General features: G+C 44.2%; 1 protein-coding gene across 1 annotated transcript in view; it reads left to right on the plus strand.

Moving 5' to 3' along the window:
• INSR (insulin receptor) overlaps positions 1 to 19883 on the plus strand; it is a 318524-nt gene that overhangs the window by 271599 nt on the left and 27042 nt on the right. Inside the window, exons 8-13 of the mRNA XM_082270578.1 lie at positions 1432 to 1685; positions 1791 to 1958; positions 5334 to 5535; positions 5745 to 6019; positions 10584 to 10723; positions 10816 to 10975. Of these exons, the coding sequence (XP_082126704.1) occupies positions 1432 to 1685; positions 1791 to 1958; positions 5334 to 5535; positions 5745 to 6019; positions 10584 to 10723; positions 10816 to 10975 (1199 nt within the window). The remainder of the gene's footprint in view (positions 1 to 1431; positions 1686 to 1790; positions 1959 to 5333; positions 5536 to 5744; positions 6020 to 10583; positions 10724 to 10815; positions 10976 to 19883) is intronic.

A 19883-nucleotide genomic window follows, 5' to 3' on the forward strand; every position in this document is an offset into this window, starting at 1 on the left:
CTTCTGAGTGCTAGACGGAGTTCAACCAACAGGGTGTATGAAAGGATCTGGTCGAGATTCTCCTCACATCTGGCCGCCTGGTCCAACCCTCATTCATCCATCAAGATCCAGGATGTGTTGAGCTTTCTGCAGTCTGGTCTAGATCTTGCACGCTCGGTGAGTTCTCTTAGAGTCCAGGTTTCGGCTATTTCAGCTTTTATTGGCATCTCTTGGGCTAGCCATTTTTTGGTCCAACAATTTTTCAAAGGGGCAGTAAGACTCAGGCCCCAGAAGAAGCCAAGATTCCCTAAGTGGGATCTCCCCCTTTAGTTCTGGATTTCTTGTCACAGCGTATCCATGATGCAGACGAACCTCTTACCATCAGGGAATTGACATTGGTGACCGTTTTCTTGGTAGCCATTACATCCACGAAGAGAGTCTCTGAAATCAGAGCCCTAGGGGTGCAGGAGCCCTTCCTAACCTTTTTTCCAGACAGGGTAGTCTTAATCCCATTGTTGGAACCAAGACCAAAGGTTACCTCGGTCTTTCACGAGAATGTGGAGATAGTCTTGCCTACCTTTAGGCAAGAAGAGGGCTCTTCTGTCCATCCGCTGGATGTTGGAAATTGCCTCAAGCAGTATCTGGAAGCTACGGTTCCCTTCCGGCAGCCAGAACATCTGTTCGTCACCTTCAGTGGAAAGAACTAGGGTCTTCGGGCTTCTTCAAGGTCTATTTCTTCTTGGATCATCCAAGCTATCTAATGGGCTTACAAGGCTAAGGGCTTGACTCCTCCAGTGGTTGTTACGGCTCACTCAACTCAGAGTGTTTCCACTTCCTAAGCAGTCTCCAGACATGTCGCGCCTGAAGTAATTTGTAGAGCAGCATCCTGGTCCTCTATAAATACCTTTTTGTCTCACTATTGTGTTGAGCCGGCGGCTCTTTCTTCTGTTAATTTTGGTTTACAAGTCCTGTTGGTTGACAGAGTTAATTAAACTTTTGTTCAGCACCTGCCCACCCTGTTTGTGTATGGCAAGTTATTTCCCGATACGTATGCTGCCATGGAGTCTGTCAGGAAAATGGAAAATTGATATCAAATACCTACCGTAATTTTCCTTTCCTGATGGACTCCATGGCAGCAGGAGTTTCCTCCCGGGTTCTATGGAGGATAGTTACAGAACACGTGTGCTGAACAGGTGCAAAGATTTATGGGAGTGGATGTCCTATAGAGTAGGTTTGGAGGCGGGACTAAACCCGTTACGTATGCTGCCATGGAGTCCATCAGGAAAGGAAAATTACGGTAAGTAATTGATATCAATTTTCCATTTTCTGTAAGTTCTTAACAAAAATTCTATTGTTTTGACTTTTTAAATGCTATTTCAATAATATAAGTTCTATATTAGTTGGTTTTCAAAAAAATGCAATCAGTACAGACTTTCTTTTTTGATTTTCTAGACCTCACCAAAATGTGACAGAGTTTGATGGTCAAGATGCTTGTGGATCCAATAGCTGGACAGTAGTTGATGTGGATCCCCCACAACGCACAACAGACGGCAAGACACCCTATGCTCCAGGATATCTTTTACGTAATCTGAAGCCATGGACACAGTACGCAGTATTCGTGAAGACTCTGGTGTCTTCATCAGATGAAAGGGCAAAAACATATGGAGCAAAAAGCGATATTATCTATATTCGAACAGAAGAAACAAGTATGTGTCAGGTTTTAGATCTTTCATTGGTCTTTATAATTCTTGGTATCTTAATGTTATTTGTTGTGCAACACAAGGTTTAAAATTTTTGTTTACCTTTCCCAGCACCCTCTGTCCCCCTTGATCCGATTTCCGTGTCCAACTCATCATCTCAGATTACTCTTAAGTGGAAACCACCATCTGAGCCCAATGGAAATGTCACGCACTATCTGGTGTTTTGGCAGGAGCAACCAGAGGACAGTGAGCTGCGTGACCTGGATTACTGTAATAAGGGTAAGTGCTAAGGGTAAGTGCAAGGTCTTCAGACAAGTAAAAGGGACATTAATTTTCATAAAATTCTTAAACACGGTTCCCTGAAAAAGAAGGAGAGTATACTTACCGCTTGTGCAGCCTCTGTTACATGCCATGTGTTGTAGTTATTTCTGCTGACCTCTTTGTCACTGCTGGGAAATGTTAATGATTCTCGTCAAGGCATGAATGATTTTTACCAAGGTTGTAATTTTTAAAAAGAGGTGAAAATTTGTGTTTACGTTATAAGGGCATACCTTACATTGGTGCTAATTTTTACTAATTTCACTTTTTTGTTCACATTCACAACAAAGTCCATAAGGGTAGCATATAACCATCCACAATCCTCTTGTGTGTATATATATATATAAGTGTCTTTCTGTGATACAAATTCCACTAGTGTTTTACTCTGCTCCCCCTCCGTGGAATACATTAATACAATAGGGTCAGTAAAGCTGGATTCTAACTGCTGATTAGCCCCTTAGTGGGTCAAAGCCTTGGTGACACTATTTTATTTATATGGTCCATCTTTGAAGGTTGAAGTTGGCATCTTGTTAAGGTGGCTTTAGCTTTTCTGAGATTCTGATTTAAGGGAGTTTTAGCCTGAATAAGTTTCTGCAGAGCCTGAGTGTTTGAGTTTCCTGCAGAAGACACATGTTAAAATATTAGTGTAGGTCTTCCATTAGCAATCAGATCCTGAAGGAGACGTTCCTTCAGATATCAGTGTTTCTTGCTGGCATGTGGGAAAGGGGTTTGAAAGTCAATTGAGCTTGGTGTGTGACCAGAGAATGTAATTTCGGTAGATGTCTCAGGGAAATAAGGCAAGGTCTATGTGCTTCACTAGAGCAGAAAGTGTATGTCACGGTCAGGAGTCAGGCCAGTAGCTTTAGCAGTAGAGATGTTCCTACAGACCAGCAGGATAGGTTTACAAGCAGATCACCTTGACAGATGGCACAGGCTCATCTGAGGTACAGTGTCTAAGCACTAACCAGCATTCACCAGAGCTCCTGATGGTGGTGATGGGTTTTGCTGCATGGTAGTACCAGGTCACAGTCCACAGGATTGCCCCATCAGGAAGTGACTCAGCCAGGATCCAGTAGAGGATATAGCAGGTAGAGATCAAACAGAAGCGTAGTCCAGAAACAAGCTTCATTAACAAGTGGTTGCAGGTTGGGATCAAATGTAAGTGTAGTCGAGGAACAATCAAAAGTTTGGTAACAATTATTAGTGAGGATACAGTTGGCAGCAGGAGTGACAAGAGCAAGATATTGGCTAGAGAGAGCACAATAATCTGGCCAACAGGAAGTGCAAAACCATGGCTTAAATAGGAAGTTCATGGGAGGAGCAAAGGGTTCAAGAGAAACAAGACACAGGGCAAGGTTTTCTACAGCCTCGTACACATGTACCGATCGTCGGCCGAACGATCGGCCGTCTTTTGTCCAGGGCTGTCGTGTCTGTTGAAAACTGCAAAAGACTGCACACGAATTTTGTCGGCCAACAACAGCCGACTGCAGAAGTGATGTCATGTGATGGTTAACTTTCCTTGTCTTTTTTCTTTTCTGAGCATGCCCAGTCTTGCTAATCTGCTGTCTGTCGGCCGAAATCTGTACTGACTGGCGAACAATCGGCCGTTCTGGTGTTGGCCAACAAAAATTTTAATGCTTGCACGACAGATTCTGTTCGGCCGAAAATGCGCTGTCGGAAGCATCATACTAACAAGCCTACAATCGGCCGATCGGTCGTCGGCCGGATATTTACGGCCGACAATCGGTACGTGTGTACGGGGCATAAGGAATCAGGCAGGGAGCTCTTTAGTATCTCAGGTGGCTCAGCCAGAAGAGATACTGCCAGACAAAGCAGAGGTTACAGATTCAGATTTGTGTTCTGACACTGTAGACCCTAGTTGAAGCATGTTGGATTCTTATGATGTCGCATAGCTGATGTAAGTGAAGGAGGCATTTAATTTATGTAGGGTGGAGTAGGAGGGGGGGTAAGGATTAATAGGATGTATTGGTGCAGCTCAGGGACAAAATTAAAGTCCTCTCCAGATAAGGGCCTTTTTTGCGAAGGAAAATGCCTGAATTAGTTTGTGTTCAGTTGCAGGAAAGGGCATATGGGGGAGCGGTGGGGACTAACTTCTAGAGAAAAATGTTTTCTTGCTCCCTTTAGTCCCTGTAGATAGATTTTAGAACTGCCTAAATTTTGACAACAAGAAGATTCCAAGGTTTGTCCCAGGATACAAATAAAACAATTACAACAGCAATAAATGACAGTAACTAAGAGTGCCCATGCTAAAGGTGAATGAACCCAGCATAAGTCTCTCCTCTGGGTTATAGAAAAACTGTATAAACATTAAAAAATCAAAAAGGGTAACATTATAACAGGGTCAGCTTCTTAGTCCGGGGGGTAAGGGCGGTATGGGCTGTCCCTGGAGGTAGAGGCTTGCCCTGGGGTTCATTATTCCCATTTCCAGGAGACCCAGTGATGGAGTGCCAGAGCTGCTGGGGAAGAGGAGGAGGGGGGCTTCAACTTCAGGGTTTTACCGCCCCCAACCTCACGTGTGAAAGAACCCTAATAGTGCACTCACAGTTCTCTAATCACCACCACACCAGTCAGTGTCACCAGACCAGTGTAGCTAGAATCCGTGTTCCCGACTTGCCACCCCACTAGACCAGGGCCACATAAAAGCAGTGTTGCCTCTGTGTGAGGCCTGTACTAACTGGGGCTTGTTTTAACACATTTCTGTTGGTTGTCTAGACTGATGCTTTCCCTGTTTGCTGACCATGCCTGCGCCTGAACTGTCCCATCTGCACATCCCTCTGACTACGTTCCTGCAAGACACCAATCCCAGCCATCCCCTGCGAATAAGTGCACCAATGGAACCACAGGAACGCAAAGCCTATGTGTTCTCCCGTGGGGGGGGCATGGGGAGCCATGCCTGCCGTGAGAACACACTCGGATTATTGCTAGCGCCTATAGCCACTCGCAGTAATCTCATAAAAAATACAACAGGCTAGTTGTACTCAAGTTGATCAATCCACTTAAGTAAAATCAGCCTGCCCATACATGGTGGGAATCTCATCCCATCCCTGCTGAACTGGCCAAGATTCAAACCGTCTATGGCCGGCCTAAACAAACGCTATCAGTCCTGAAATCATGTACAGAGTATTAGAGTTTCCTAAATAGATGCTGTGTATGCCATTTCTTTCTCTGTAGAGGACTGAAAGAGGAGATTCACTTTTAGGTAACTGTATATAGAAACTGTAATTGTTTCTTTGGTGCCAGTAACCTTTTTATGTAAACTTAGGAGTTATTTTATTGTTATGCTGTAACAATTAATATTCACTATCTAATTATCAGGGATAAAGCTGCCTTCAAGAACATCGTCACCTCCTCAGGAAATAGATGACTCTGCTAAACCTAATGGAACAGACACAGAAGATAAGAATAAAGGGTGTTGTTCATGCCCCAAGAGTGATGCTCAAATCCAGAGTGAACATAATGACTTGGCGTTCCGTAAAACATTTGAGAATTATTTGCACAATGAAGTATTCATTTCAAGGTAAGGATGAAAGGAAGGTCTAACTATATAACACTGTGTTCTCATAACTGAAAAAATTAGTGACCTGGGAGGGCTTCACAATGTTATGTATATTGAATAGGGGTGACTTTGGCCTGGCTCTGAACACTAGAGTGTACAGTGCATAATGTCAAAAAAAAAAAACAACTTTAATTTTATAAAAGTGTTTATTTTTCTTTCTACCATTATAGACCTTTTAGAAAGCGTCGTGATACTTTTGGTGTGGCAAATGATACCTCACTTGATCAGGTGACACCCACCCCTCTCTCTAATGTCACCACAACGGGATTTCCTGTTGCCCCAGAGCCAAAGAAGTTCTCTCAGAGGGTCTGGTTCAAGGAGTCATTTATAATCTCCGACCTGAAGCATTTCACGGCCTATCGAATTGAGATCCATGCTTGTAACCATGAAGTTTTAGTGGGCTGTAGTGTTGCTGCCTACGTCACTGCCAGAACCATGCCAGGAGGTGAGCTATGCACAAATTACACACTAAGCATGTATTAGTTACTCAGAACATTATTGTAAACTTAAAGCTAAACTTTAAGATATTGTCTTAATTATTGTCTATTTCCATTACATAATTATGCAGCTGCGGTGTGTGCTGTAATATACTGGTATAACGCTAGCTACATACAGTATGCGGTGCTGTGTCCTTAATCTCAATAGGATGCAGTTCTCGCCCATGTTTTTGATGTGGTGCCTCAAAAAGCATGCCAAAAAAGCATGCTTCAAAAGCTCAACAGTACCCAATGTGTAAAGGGAAAATGTTGGCCCACTTTGAGTACTCATGTCCATATAGGCACAAAACTTTCACACCTAGGCATTTAATGTGGAGTAACAGGGTAGGGTTGGACCTTTCAGCCATCATACAACAAATTACTTGGCAAGCTGACCCTGGTAGAGCAGTTTCTTCAGGATCCTGTTCCCAGATGTCTAGTCTCCAGGATCTAAAACACCAGTCTGGGATGAGACCACTTCTGCTGCGATGAATGAGAAACTAGGTTCCTAAGGACAAAGCAGACCCTGGTGCACAGACCATGACGATGCTTATGAGCAAACCAGATGTCTACCTAAGAGGGGGGGCACTGTGGCTGCCAGTGCCTAGCCGTGAGTTGTACACTGTCCCATGAAATCATGGAATGTGTACTAGCCAGATCAACCTAGTTGATGAGAGTCATCTGTATCCATAGGGACACCAAGAGCTGTCCCACTGCTGTATTGTCCCTTTAGACCATTTGCAGGAACCCAGGACCGGGAAGTGAGAGTGATCAAGAATTTAATGTACATCCATATATTGGTGCACGATTTCCCTTTCTTTTAGAACTTGCAGGGAAGTGTTAATAAGGCATGTGTGCACAAATTGAGGACAAATCCTCACACTCCTGACCCCCCTGAAATCTGATTTCCTGATGGATGTGGTAGCAGTAGCCCCCAGGGAAGTAGAGGATTTTCTCCTGGAGGTGTTGGCAGGGGAAGTAGAGGAAGCCAATCCAGAGATACACTTGCCTGACCTACCTTTATCTCGATATAATGCTAGGACAGTTCAGTTAAGTGACCCCGTCATAAGTTGTGCCAGGGAGCAGCTTAAAGTCATTATAGGGGTACCCTATAGTTTGGAGCTGGCACCATTTCCCCACTTTTCCATGGAGAATGACCTTTTGTATCAGGTGGATGCGGTTGAGGGTGTAAGAGTTGAACAACTTCTTGTACACCGATGCACAGGCCCACCGTTCTGGATCTGGCTCATTCACGAGTTTTGGTGGGAAAAAGATTTGGGGGTACTTTTTTCAGATGATTGCGAAATTAGCAAACTGTGTGACCAGGCAATGGGAAAAGTGAATAGAATTCTAGGATCCATCACTAGAGGGATCAACAGCATGAGGAAGGAGGTCCCGATTCCCCTATATAGATTTTTAGTGAGACCTCATTTAGAATACTGTGTCCAGCTCTGGAGACGTCACTTACAAAGATATTGATAAGATGGAATGAGTCAAGAGACAGGTAACAAAGATGGTGAAAGGTCTTGGGGATAAAACCTATCAAGAGCGACTTCAGGATCTTAATATGTAGAGACTGGAGGAAAGAAGGCAAAGGGGGGACATGATCGAAACATTTAAATACATTAAGGGGGTGAGTAAGGTTCAGGAGAGCAGTTTTTCCAATATGAAACCAAAATCAAGACTGGGACATGACCTCCAACTAACTGGAGGAAAGTTCAAAACTAATCTTAAAAAGTATTATTTTACTGAAAGGGTAGTTGATACTTCAAATAAACTTCCAGCAGAGATAGTAGGACAGTGTTATGGAAATATTTCTGGTTAAGACTCTAAATAAAAGTTAACTCTGCAATTGCAGGAACAGATTCACATTATGTATTATTTTTTTTTTTTATGCATAGATAATAAAGGGGTAGTGTGAGATGTTATTAAAAAAGAAACCAATTGAAATAGGTTATTTAAAAACTAGCGAATAAAAATAATATAATAACAATTGCAAAGTAAGACCTTGAGAGGGGAGGGTGAGTAGAGATAGAGAGGTTCTAGCAGAAGTTGTGGCTGTATGTTAAGTGAAGGTTACAGAGCACATTTCAACATTGAAAACAAGATGGAGTCTCCTGTGCTTAAATGAACAATACAGTGAAAGTCCATGTCATTTCCCACCTTTTGTTTATTTGACACCATTCTTTTCCACGTTACATTCAGCTAATTGCTGGTAACTCCTGCTACATTGGCGCAGAGAGACCGCATCCTGTTCAGCTCTCTCCTAGCTTTCTCAGAATAATAGATTCATCAGGACTGGTGGACCATCTGTTGGTACAGTGGTTAGTCACACAGAAGCATAGCCTGATGAGGAAGTAAATAACAGTAAATGGCTTAAAATTCTGTGAGAGGCTGAAAAATGAAGTGGCTTGGTGATGCTGTTGCGCAGAATGGTACTGACGTGTAGAGCCATATGCACTCAAGGACAAATGCATGGAACAAGGACAATGCAGTGTGCATTGGACTTTATGGTGGCAGTTCAGGCTCATCACAGACCATGCCTCTCTCAAGTGGATGGCCCACAATAAAGAATGAAATGCAAGAGTCATGTAGTGTTTCCTGGCATCACAAAATTTCAAGTTTGCAGTGGAACATTGACCTGGAAGTCAGCAGGTAATACAGATGTTCTCTCCAGGGTTCGCAGTCTGTTTGCCCACAGTACTCAACCGCACAATCTTTGAAAGGGTAAGGATGGGGGTGTATATGTTACATAGTATCTGTACTCAGTGCTGTATTTTGGCCTAGGCCAACAGGGTACAAGCCTAGGGTGGCACTTTGCAGGGGGGCAGCAAAAAAGCTGCACCCCACACGAAAAAAAACAGCTTTATCCCGACTCCTGCATGAAAAGGGTCCCTGCCGGCTTGCGCTACACTTTTAGTATAGTGCCAGTCTTATGGGGCAAATTGGGTCGGAGGGTAGGGTCCAGGAGGCAAATCAGTCTGGCACCCCCATAAAGCAGTCACACTGCTACCTGCCAGTGTGATAATACCGGCCAGCGAGGACATTCAGACAGACCCCAGGGCGCCGACCACACTTAATACAACTGGCCTGATGGCCACCAATGCTAATAAGTGTGGCACTGCAGCCTAATGCTCCGCCTACCCTCCTCCGCCCCCAGGTATGGCAGGCATCATGTCAATAATATAATTTCATTTCTTTAAACATCCTTGTCCCTCAGCGAGCATATTGAATTGCATCATATACAATTAAGACTTTTAATAGTATACGATGGTAATAATATTTTGGACCTGCTCACAGCATATGTGCGATCACAGTGTGTCACTGGATTAGTAAGATTACTCCTATCTTATTAGATATTTGGACTTGTGTTTGCTGTCACTGATTATTTCACTTATTTGTATTATGACTATGGACTTCCCAGTCATTATACAAATAAGTGAAATAATCCTATGATTACAATCAGTGGTAGCAAACAAAAGTCCAAATATCCTAAAAGAAAGGAGTAATCCTACTAATCCAGTGACATAACGCTGCACTGATAGCCATTAATGAGGTGGCAATGATAAGCTGCACTGATATGCAGCACTGTTGGGCACTGGTGGGCGCTAGTAGGCTGAACGTATGGGCACTAATATGCTGCTTTGATGGCTACTGATGATGCGGCAATGGTGGGTACTGATAAACTGCACTGATGGGCACTAATGAGGCTGCACTGATAAGGAAGCACTGATATGCTGCATTGATGAGGCTGCACTGATGGGCACAAGGCGGCACTGATAAGCTTCACTGATGGGGCAGCACTGATATTCTGCCCTGGTGGGCACTGATAGGCTGCACTGATGGCCACTGATGAGGCAGCGCTGATAAGCTGCATTGATTAGGCAGCAGTGATGGGCACTGATATGATGCACTGATAGGCTGAACTAATGGGCACTAATAGGCTGCACTGGTGGCCACTGATGAGGCCGCACTGATTTGCTGTGATAAGGGACACTGATGAGCAGTAATGAGACTGCACTGATGGGCTCTGATGAGGCTGAATTTATGGGAATTTATGAGCACTGATGAGGCTGCACTGATGGGCACTGATAGATGTGGTTGTGGTCTGTGGTTTACAGATGACAGGTTGGGTCAGAAACAGGAAAGGGTGTGGCCTTTACAAGGGTGGGTCTTATTTAAATTAGGGGTTTCCCAAGTTTATTAAGGCCTAGGGCAGCACAAAACCTTAATACACCACTGTCTGTTCTATTGATGGGATGTACTGTATATGGCTCTATGGTTTTACAAAAATAAACACTAGGGTTGGTTTCACTGGGAATCCTCACAAGCAGGGTGAGGTTGATTCCCAAGCCTGTTGACGATGTTTGTTTGTTTTTCCTTGACAAGTCTGCTGATTAAGCTCATCTGGACTAAGTTACGTTGGTCAGTCAGTGCCCAATTCTGACCAATATATATTATATCTTGAGGGACTTGTGCTGAATAATATTAAAGGTTTTTTGTTTTGCTCTAATAAGTACTGTCTCTCTACAGCAAAGGCAGATGATATTGAGGAGCCAGTTACTTCTGAATATATAGAACCCTACATTCACATCATGTGGAAGGAGCCAAAAAATCCTAATGGCCTAACCATTTTGTATGAAGTACACTACTCTCGTGTTGGAGACACTCAGGTAAGTTTTCTATAGTTTACCTTGTGTTGTACATGTTTTCCCATCTGTCTTTATTAATTAAAATATAATATTCTATTACTTATGTCTTGTAGGAGGACAATGTGTGTGTATCCCAGAAACAGTACCTTCTGGAAAAGAGAGCAAAGCTGCGCTCACTTTTGCCTGGAAACTACAGTGTGAGAGTCCGAGCAACTTCACTGGCTGGCATTGGATCGTGGACACAAACCACATATTTTCTTGTGCCAGACCAAAGTGAGTATCCAAACACCTTAGAAATACAAGGATTTCCAAATTTATCATGTTTAAATAAGTCATTTCTCTTTCGTTCACTGACAGACACAACGTCAAGTCTTCAGACCATTGGGCTTATGCTCTTGTTTTGTCCCCAGTGTTGGCCTTGCTATGACAGAAGGGGATTGCGGTACTGGGTTACCTTGACGATCTGCTTCTGCGTACAGAATCTTCTTCAGCTCTAGAAGCCGACTTGGAGTTTACGGTGCGAACTCTGCAGGAGTTTGGGTGGACACTAAATTTTCAGAAATTGGCACTGTCTCCGTCCACAAAGCTGAAATTCTTGGTCTGACGCTGGATTCGGCGCCATCCCGGGTGTTTCTTCCTCAGACAAAACTTCTGAAGCTACAGGAGGCTGTTCATCTCCTGTTGTCCAGCCATCGATCGTCTCTCAGGACCCAAGTTCTGGGTCTGATGGTCTCCTCCTTCGAAGCGGTTCCGTTTGGGCAGTTCCAAACTAGACCTTTGCAAAGAGAGATTCTGATAAAATGGAACAAGGATTCGCTGTCATTGGACAATCTGATTCTCTTAAATCGGGGGTCTCTCCTATGGTGGCTCTGCTCCCCGGGCCTACGTCTGGGGAAAATCCTTTCTTCCCCTGTATTGGACTGTAATTAACACAGATGCCAGTCTGTCCGGATGGGGAGGTGTCTTGGGAGTGTGTTCGGCCCAAGGAGTCTGGACTCAGGAGATGTCCAGGTTGCCGATCAACATCCTGGAAATTCGGGTGATCAGACTTTGTCTGTCTCAGTGGACGGATCGTCTGCCGGGGCGCCCTGGGCAGATACAATCGGACAATGCTACGGCTGTGGCATATGTCAATTATCAATGGGGGCACAAAGAGTGCCCTGGCAGCCCGGGAAGTGGCCGGCTTCTTGAGGTGGGCAGAACAATATGTTCCGGCCCTCTCTGCTGTGCACATTCCGGGGGTGGAGAATTTGCAAGCGGACTATCTGTCGGCAGACGTTGGATCCAGGAGAATGGTCTCTTCACCCAGAGGTATTTCATCAACTGTGTCTGCGTTGGAGGACCCCTGATGTGGACCTGCTGGCTTCCCGTCTCCACAGGAAGATGCAAAGGTCAGTGTCAAGGTCTCGGGATCCTCTGGCCGATGTCGCAGATGCTCTGGTGGCCACTTGGGGTCAGTATTGTCTGATTTACGCCTTTCCTCCAATTCAACTTCTGTCAAAACTCGAGGTAGAAGGAATTCTAGTCATTCAGGTGGCACTAGACTGGCCTCCCTGGTCCTGGTACAGCTGGTAGCAGACGTCCCTTGGAAACTTCCTCTCAGGGAAAATCTTCTGTCTCAGGGACCAATCTTCCATCCTGCTTTATGGTCGCTGGCTTTAACAGCGTGGCTATTGAAAGCCAGGTGCTGAAAGACAGAGGGCTGTCGGAGTCAGTGATTCCTACGCTGTTGAAGGCTAGGAAATCTACTTCCAGGAAGGTTTATCATTGAGTATGGAAGGCGTACATTACTTGGTGTGAGACGCGGGGGGTTTCTCCCCTCTCCTTTTCTGGGTCTCGCCTGTTGGAGTTTCTACAATTGGGTGTAGATCAACGTTTGGCTCTAGGCACCATCAAGGGCCAGATTTCTGCCTTGGGTATTTTTTTCCAAAGGCCGTTGGTGGCAAAATCCTTGGTTCACACCTTTGTGCAGGGAGTTCGCCATCTGACTCCTCTGGCGCGATCCCTGGTACATCTGTGGGATCTCAATTTGGTTCTGTCGGGGCTTCAAAGGCCTCCCATTGAAAATATTTGAGAAATTCCTCTGTTCATTCTGTCTCAAAAGGTGGCTTTCTTAGTAGCTATTACTTCCGCACGTCACAAGTCAGTTGGCTGCGGTTTACGACCCTGTCAGGCATTCCTTCCTAAGGTTGTCTCTGGGTTTCTTTGAATGAGGACATTGTGCTATTGTCCTTATGTCCTAAGCCTAAACATCCTAAGGAAATTGCTTTACATTCCTTAGATGTGATAAGAGTGATTTGGGTTGACGTGGCGGTGACTGAACCAATTAGGAAATCTGATTCTTTGTTTGTTCTTACGGATGGACCTCATAAGGGGCAGGTGTACCATGCCCGCAGCACTGCATCCCTTGTAGTATGCCCGCAGCCCCGCATAATGGCAGGTAGTGCGGCTGTGTTTCACTTGCCTGTTCTAGAAGCGCTTTAAATTTTAAAATGGCGACGTCCGATGCTGACGCGTCATTGCGCATGTGCCGCCGCCGCTCTGGAAAGCTCGTATACGTTTGGCTATTCCCGGGAATAGTCGAACGTGTACGGCCTGTCCCGAGCGGTGGCGGCGCATGCGCGGTGACAACGTTGGCGCCGGGCGGCGCCATTTTTAAATATAAAGCACGTCGGGCCGGCCGGGGACATTTTTCTTTGTTGTTGACTCGAGTATAAGCTGAGGGGGACATTTTCAGCACAAAGAAATGTGCTGAAAAACTCAGCTTATACTCGAGTATATACGGTATATTGATTTACCTAAATGTTTTTGATGTTAGGTCAAGATCAGGATCCTTTCCTTTCCTTCTCTTATTCTCCATTTTATTTCTCCTCTTTCTACTCTCTCAACTTTTTTTTTTTGGTAAGGTAAACACATTCTAAGGTGACCCCTTTGTTGACATATTATATTAATATGTTTATATGATGGATATGTCTAGTTTCAGGTCTCTTAGGCATTTACTGTAAGAAAAAAAAATAGCTTTTTAGTAAACATTTTAAACAAAGTAATAATGGAAATTTTAGGAGAGCTTTACATGTCTGCTATCAATGATTCTATATCAATGGCTGCACAGAACAGCCATGCCTGTTTAAGCATTCTGCTGTTGGAGTCTTACAGGAATATGAATATTCTTACCATACACCGCTATTTGCACTTTTAGCATGTCTCAAAGAAACAAGTACCAGACAAGGTTTAAAGTTCACCTTTTGAACATGTTACATTCCATACTCATTTTTAGGGTTTAACATATTCCAGCACCCTCTGAGCCCCCTCTTTCCCTGTGATAGCAGGTGGGGGTTATTCTCCCAAATATCTGCTGTCAGCTTTAAAAAATTGGTAGACAGAGCCCCGCACAGCTGCGTCATCAATTTACAGGGATCTGTGAATGAATAAACTACAAGCTATCGCTGCCGATCACTTTCTCAATGTGTGCTGATTAGCCCACTCATAGTCCAGTCAAAAAATAATGCCACATCCTCATGATTAAAGTATATGTACAGAAAATGGGAAACATGGACTTTGAAGCCACAGATATAAAAAATTCAAATTACATTGATAATTTATATAAAAACACATGTATAGATGATGAACATTATAATATAGATAACACAAATGATTATTTAACCCACTTTGGCCATTTGCGTCAAGGCCAGTGGGAAAATAAAACCTGGTACTGTCCTGAAACAGGAAAAGAATGCAATGTACAACTGGCTACAAGCTTAACATGTTTGCGATGTTTCACTTCTTCAGGAGCTTACTTTTATATTCTTTTATACATTCTATATGATGAAAACATATCAATAAATACACAAGTTAAGGACAAAATTCATATGTACACAGTTTCTCAAACGTGTAAGTAAACAATACGAAGTGATTTCTCAGAAGGTAAATTCATGCTAAGTCTGAGGACCCAAGACCAACACTAGCATGCATAATAGGGCAGAGGCAGATGTGGGGAAACATCAGGTATCACACCATAACACTGTAAATTATGATCATTAACCCCCTGTAAAAAATAGTAGGGGGGGGGGGGCACTGATGTGTAAAAATTATTTATAGAGCAGAAACCACCACCATTTTATGAGCTGCATTTTAATATCATAGAAAGTTAACTAAACTATCAGGATCAGTGTACTCAATTGTACACAGAATCAGTAGTTTTACAGGATAGAAAAAGACAGGTATGTATGTCTTTAAAAACACTTGCGGAGTTGAGAATATCCTATGAAAAAAGGGAAGGAAGTTGTATAATATAATAATGAGTATATAATTCTACATATAGGCCAGCCAGGGGAAAAAAAAAGGAGGGGGGGTGAGAGGGAGTATAAAGGGAGGGTAAGGGGAGGAATGGATAGGAGAAGTAAAAAAGGGGGAAGGGGAACTTGGTCGATGTCTCACCTTAACCGTACAGTAATGCAGCTTTTAATGAAGAAAGTCATGTGCTAGTTGGTAAAGCATTGCTTTCTGGGATGGACAAAAACAGTCCTTCATTATAAAGCAAAGAATTTGTCACTTGATGTTAAAGAGGACCCCATACAGATAATTGGTACTCTATTGGCCTGAAAGTTCACGGTGTTTAGTAAATCTGTAAAGCCAAATTCAGACACAGATGCAATTTACTCAGTAAGTGTGTATGCGACACACCAGGGCTAGCATAGCCCAACAAAGACACTGCAATTGTGGAATAACCACTTGCCGACCGCCGCACGACTATCTACGTCGGCGGTCAGCCCCTCACAGGCAAACTAACGTAGGGCTACGTTGCTTGCTTGTGAGGGTCTAGGGAGCGAGCGCGCGCCGCCGGAGGCGCGCTCCCGCGTGGTCACGGACCCCCCCCGCGCGTGTGACCAGCGGACCCGATGTCCGCCGGCCACTCGGCGATCGGAGGGGGAGAGGGAGAATGTCAGGCAGCTTGTGTAAACAAGCGACCTGTCATTCTCCTCGCTGTAAAGACACTGATCAAACGGATCTAGTATGTAGATCCGTTGATCAGTGTCCTTACAGCTCAAGCCACAGCCAATCACAGTAGAAAGCACGCCCCTAGGGACACACACAGCCCCTCCCTCCCAAATAAAGTTAACCCCTTCACTACCAGTGTATTTTTACAGTAACAGTGCATATATATAGCACAGATTACTGTAGAAATGTCACTGGTAACCCCAAAAGTGTCACAAATGTCAGTCAAGGGTCCGATCTGTCCGCCGCAATGTCGCAGTACCGCAAAAAAAATCGCAGATCTCCGCCATTACGCGTTAAAAAAACACAACAATAATGACAAAAATCTTTCCCTTTGATAGTAAACGCGATAACTTTTGCCCAAATCAATCAAAATACGCTTTTTGCGATTTTTTTTACCAAACATAGGTAGCATAAAACAAATTGGCCGAAAATTTTAAAACATTTTGATTTTTACATTTTTTTTGGGGGGAATTTTATATAAAAAAATGTGAAAAATATTGCTATTTTTGCAAAATTGACGCTCTTTTTTTGTTTATAGCGCGTGATCAAAAAATCGCACAGGTGATCAAATACCACCAAAAGAAAGCTCTGTTTGTGGGAAAAAAAGGACGCCAAATTCGTTTAGGTACAGCGTCGCACGACCGCGCAATTGTCCGTTAAAGTCACGCAGTGCCGAATCGCAAAATACCCCCTGGTCGGAATGGGGGTAAAATCTTCCGGGGCTTAAGTGGATAAGGGATATTTAAATACCTGTTGTTGGTTCAGCAGCAAGATAACAGCAACTGATGGTGGACACGGTATAAAGCTTCATGGAAGCCTTATATGTGTGTCCCGATCAGGGCGTCGATGCCATGTCGGCGTTACCTGACCCCGCCAGACGTGACCGTGCAGACGACCGTGCCATCTTTGACGCTGAAGGGCAGGGAAAGTAGTGAGTGGCATCACCAGGGTGGAGCGCCCTCTGGTGCAGCCTCCAATTACCGCATGCTCACTGGCAGTTACTATAGAGGCACTAACCAGAAAGTGGCCGCTACCCGGCCGCACATCACACCCCTAAAATCCCAAACAGCCGGTCCAGTATAGGGCACCCAAACGCAGCAAGAAATATTAAAACAAAACAAGAGATTCAAATAATACTCAAAACGGCAAGATGTGTGTGAACGCATTTCAGAAGTGTAGGCATTAACTATATGACAGTCATTTACAGCACATGATAAACATAACAGAAATGTGACATGTTGAAAAAAATCACGCATTTCACAGAAACTTGACATTGGCCCTGTGATCCTAAAAAAGTGATTTAGTACCAGAAATAATATATTTAACCTCAGATGGCAGACCTAATAAGTGGACATATCTACGCTCTTATTAAGAGTTTTTAAGTTACAGGGGCTAAGAATCAAGAGTTGTATATTAAATTCATTTGGTTGTATATTGAAACAGAGTTGGCAAAAATCATAGAAAGTGCTTATAGGAATGTGCCTCATTGATTCCAGGTGGATAGGTAGCGTTGAGTCGTTCTATCCAGAGTTTCCTTTTATAGTATTTTCCTATCCCAGTCTCCTCTCCTATAATCCTGGGGGATAACCTCCAGGACCAGAAAGGAGACCATGGACGTGATGAATTTGTGATATACATCAAGATGTCTACTCACCGGGGTGAACATTTTACTATTTGCTGAGTACTATACATGGTCGTTTTATCGCTGTCTAAATTGACGGATAGTCTTCCCAACATAAAAGGCTCCACATTTACATAACCTTAGGTAGACTATGCATTGGGTACTACACTCTACCACAAAATGGGGAGAAAACCTCTCCCCATTTGGAAGGATAAACCGTAAGTATCCATGGACAGAACAAACAATGTCCACATCTGTAAATCCCCTTTGTTTTTGTCTGTGTGTTTACTGTCGAGGGAGGAACATAGTGACTACTCGTCAGTCTGTCACAAAGTGATGTAGTGTGTCTGAAAACAATTTCTGGGATGGACAAAAACAGTCGTTAATCATACAGGAAAGATTTTGTCACATGATGTTAAGAGGGCCCCATACAGATAATTGGTACGCTATTGGCCTAGAAGTTCACGAGGTTTAGTAAATCTGTAAAGCCAAATTCTGACACAGATACAATTTACTCAGTATGTGTGTATGCAACACACCAGGGCTAGCGTAGCCCAACAAAGACACCGCAAGTGTGGAATAAGAGATATGTAAACATCTGGAAAGCAATGTTTTACCAGATTAAAATAAAGTAGAGATAACCTAAAAGGGAAGACGAACGTAGCCACCACATCCAAGAATTGGTAAGCTACAATATAAATGTTTGCTTTTGTGATTAAAGTGGAGTTCCACCCATTTTTGGAACTTTAGATCTATGTAATCCTCTTTAAAATGGCTTTTTTTTTTTTTTTTTGCTAGTAAATACCTTAATTTCTGCTTTATTCCTCCTCTCCTCACTTCCGGGTCCGATTGGCGATGAAGTCATTCGGCGATTCGCAGTGTGTGCTGGGATGTATTCTATTCCAGAAATCTCGCAGGAGCTGAGCTGTACTGAGCCGTGCCTGCCCCGCCTCCTCTCATTGAGTTGTATTGTATGCCATGTATTCAGGCCGTTCTCTGCCCCGCCTCCTCTCAGTGAGCGAGGACTGAAATCATATCCTTACTGAGCTCACTGAGAGGGGGCGGGGCGGAGGCGGGGCAGAGAACGGCCTGAATACATGGCATACAATACAACTCAATGAGAGGAGGCGGAGGCGGGGCAGAGAACGGCCTTAATACATTGCATACAATACAACTCAATGAGAGGAGGTGGGGCGGAGGCGGGGCAGAAAACGGCCTGAATACATGGCATACAATACAACTCAATGAGAGGGGGCGGAGGCGGGGCAGGCACGGCTCAGTACAGCTCAGCTCCTGCGAGATTTCTGGAATAGAATACATCCCAGCACACACTGCGAATCGCCGAATGACGTCATCGCCGATCGGACCCGGAAGTGAGGAGAGGAGGAATGAAGCAGAAATTAAGGTATTTACTAGCAAAAAAAAAAAGTTTCCATTGGTAAAAGCCGTTTTAAAGGGGATTACATAGATCTATGTATTCCAACCTATTAAAAATGGGTGGAACTCCGCTTTAATATTGTTTGAAAGAGGTTTTAAACCCTCTCTTAGAACTTGTACCTATAGTAGGTAAGCATTTAGTGCCGGGTCACACTTGTGCGATGCGGGAAGGCTGCGAATTTGCAGCCTGTTCCCGCATCGCAAACGCACATCTGGCAGTTCACACTGCCATATGCGATACGCTGGGGGGGTCAATGAAATGTTAACGACACCCCCAGTTTGATCGCATATCGCAGTGCGATCTGACAGTTCGCACAGGATAGGATCGCACAAGTGTGAACCACTGTGCGATCTGATCCTAATGCGGCTGAAAAAAATGCCTCATGTGCGACTTTTGTGCGGGTGCAGTGCGAACTTAGCCATACAAAGTGTATGGCTGAATTCGCACTGCACATCCGATGAATGTAATGAAGGAGCAGTGCGCTCCGATATTACATGCGATCGCCGCACACGTGGAAGTGTGAACCGGCACTGAATAAGGCTTACCTATAGGTACTGTAAATATCTCCTAAACTTGTACCGTTTAGAAGATATTTACTTTTAATGCAGCCGATGACGTCATCGGCGCATGCGCTCTGAAGGAACGGCCACCCGTGCTGTTTCTTCAGAGTCCTGTGCCATGAACAGCGGCTCCCGCGCACATGCACGGGAGTGATGTCATCGCGCCCCGACCAATCAGATGGCCGGAGGACGCGAAGCAGGACTGTCGAACATGTCGGCCGTCATGTTGCTGAGCGGGCAACACTGTGATCCATACTAGCTCATTATGCCTTTGTCTCACAAGGTTTTTTTCTCTTACGTCCTCCGACAGTCGCCGCCCACTCACAAGTCTTCACCAATGGGTATTGACCTTTGCTCCGCAGGAGTAGCTAGGCACAAGATTTGTTAATAACAAAAGCTTTTAGCATAGACACACCCCTAGGGGCTGTCCCCTTAGTCAATACCTCCCTGCACCAGCATTCCCAACTCAGTTTGATCTTGCCTAGCTTAGGAGTAGCAGGCTTTCCTGTGCTGGGGCTTCAGTCTCAGCCTTCTACCCTTTTTTTGATTTTATTTCAAGTCTTT

The sequence above is a fragment of the Pelophylax lessonae genome (genome assembly GCF_965119305.1).
Source record: "Pelophylax lessonae genome assembly, chromosome: 1".
NCBI lineage: Eukaryota > Metazoa > Chordata > Amphibia > Anura > Ranidae > Pelophylax > Pelophylax lessonae.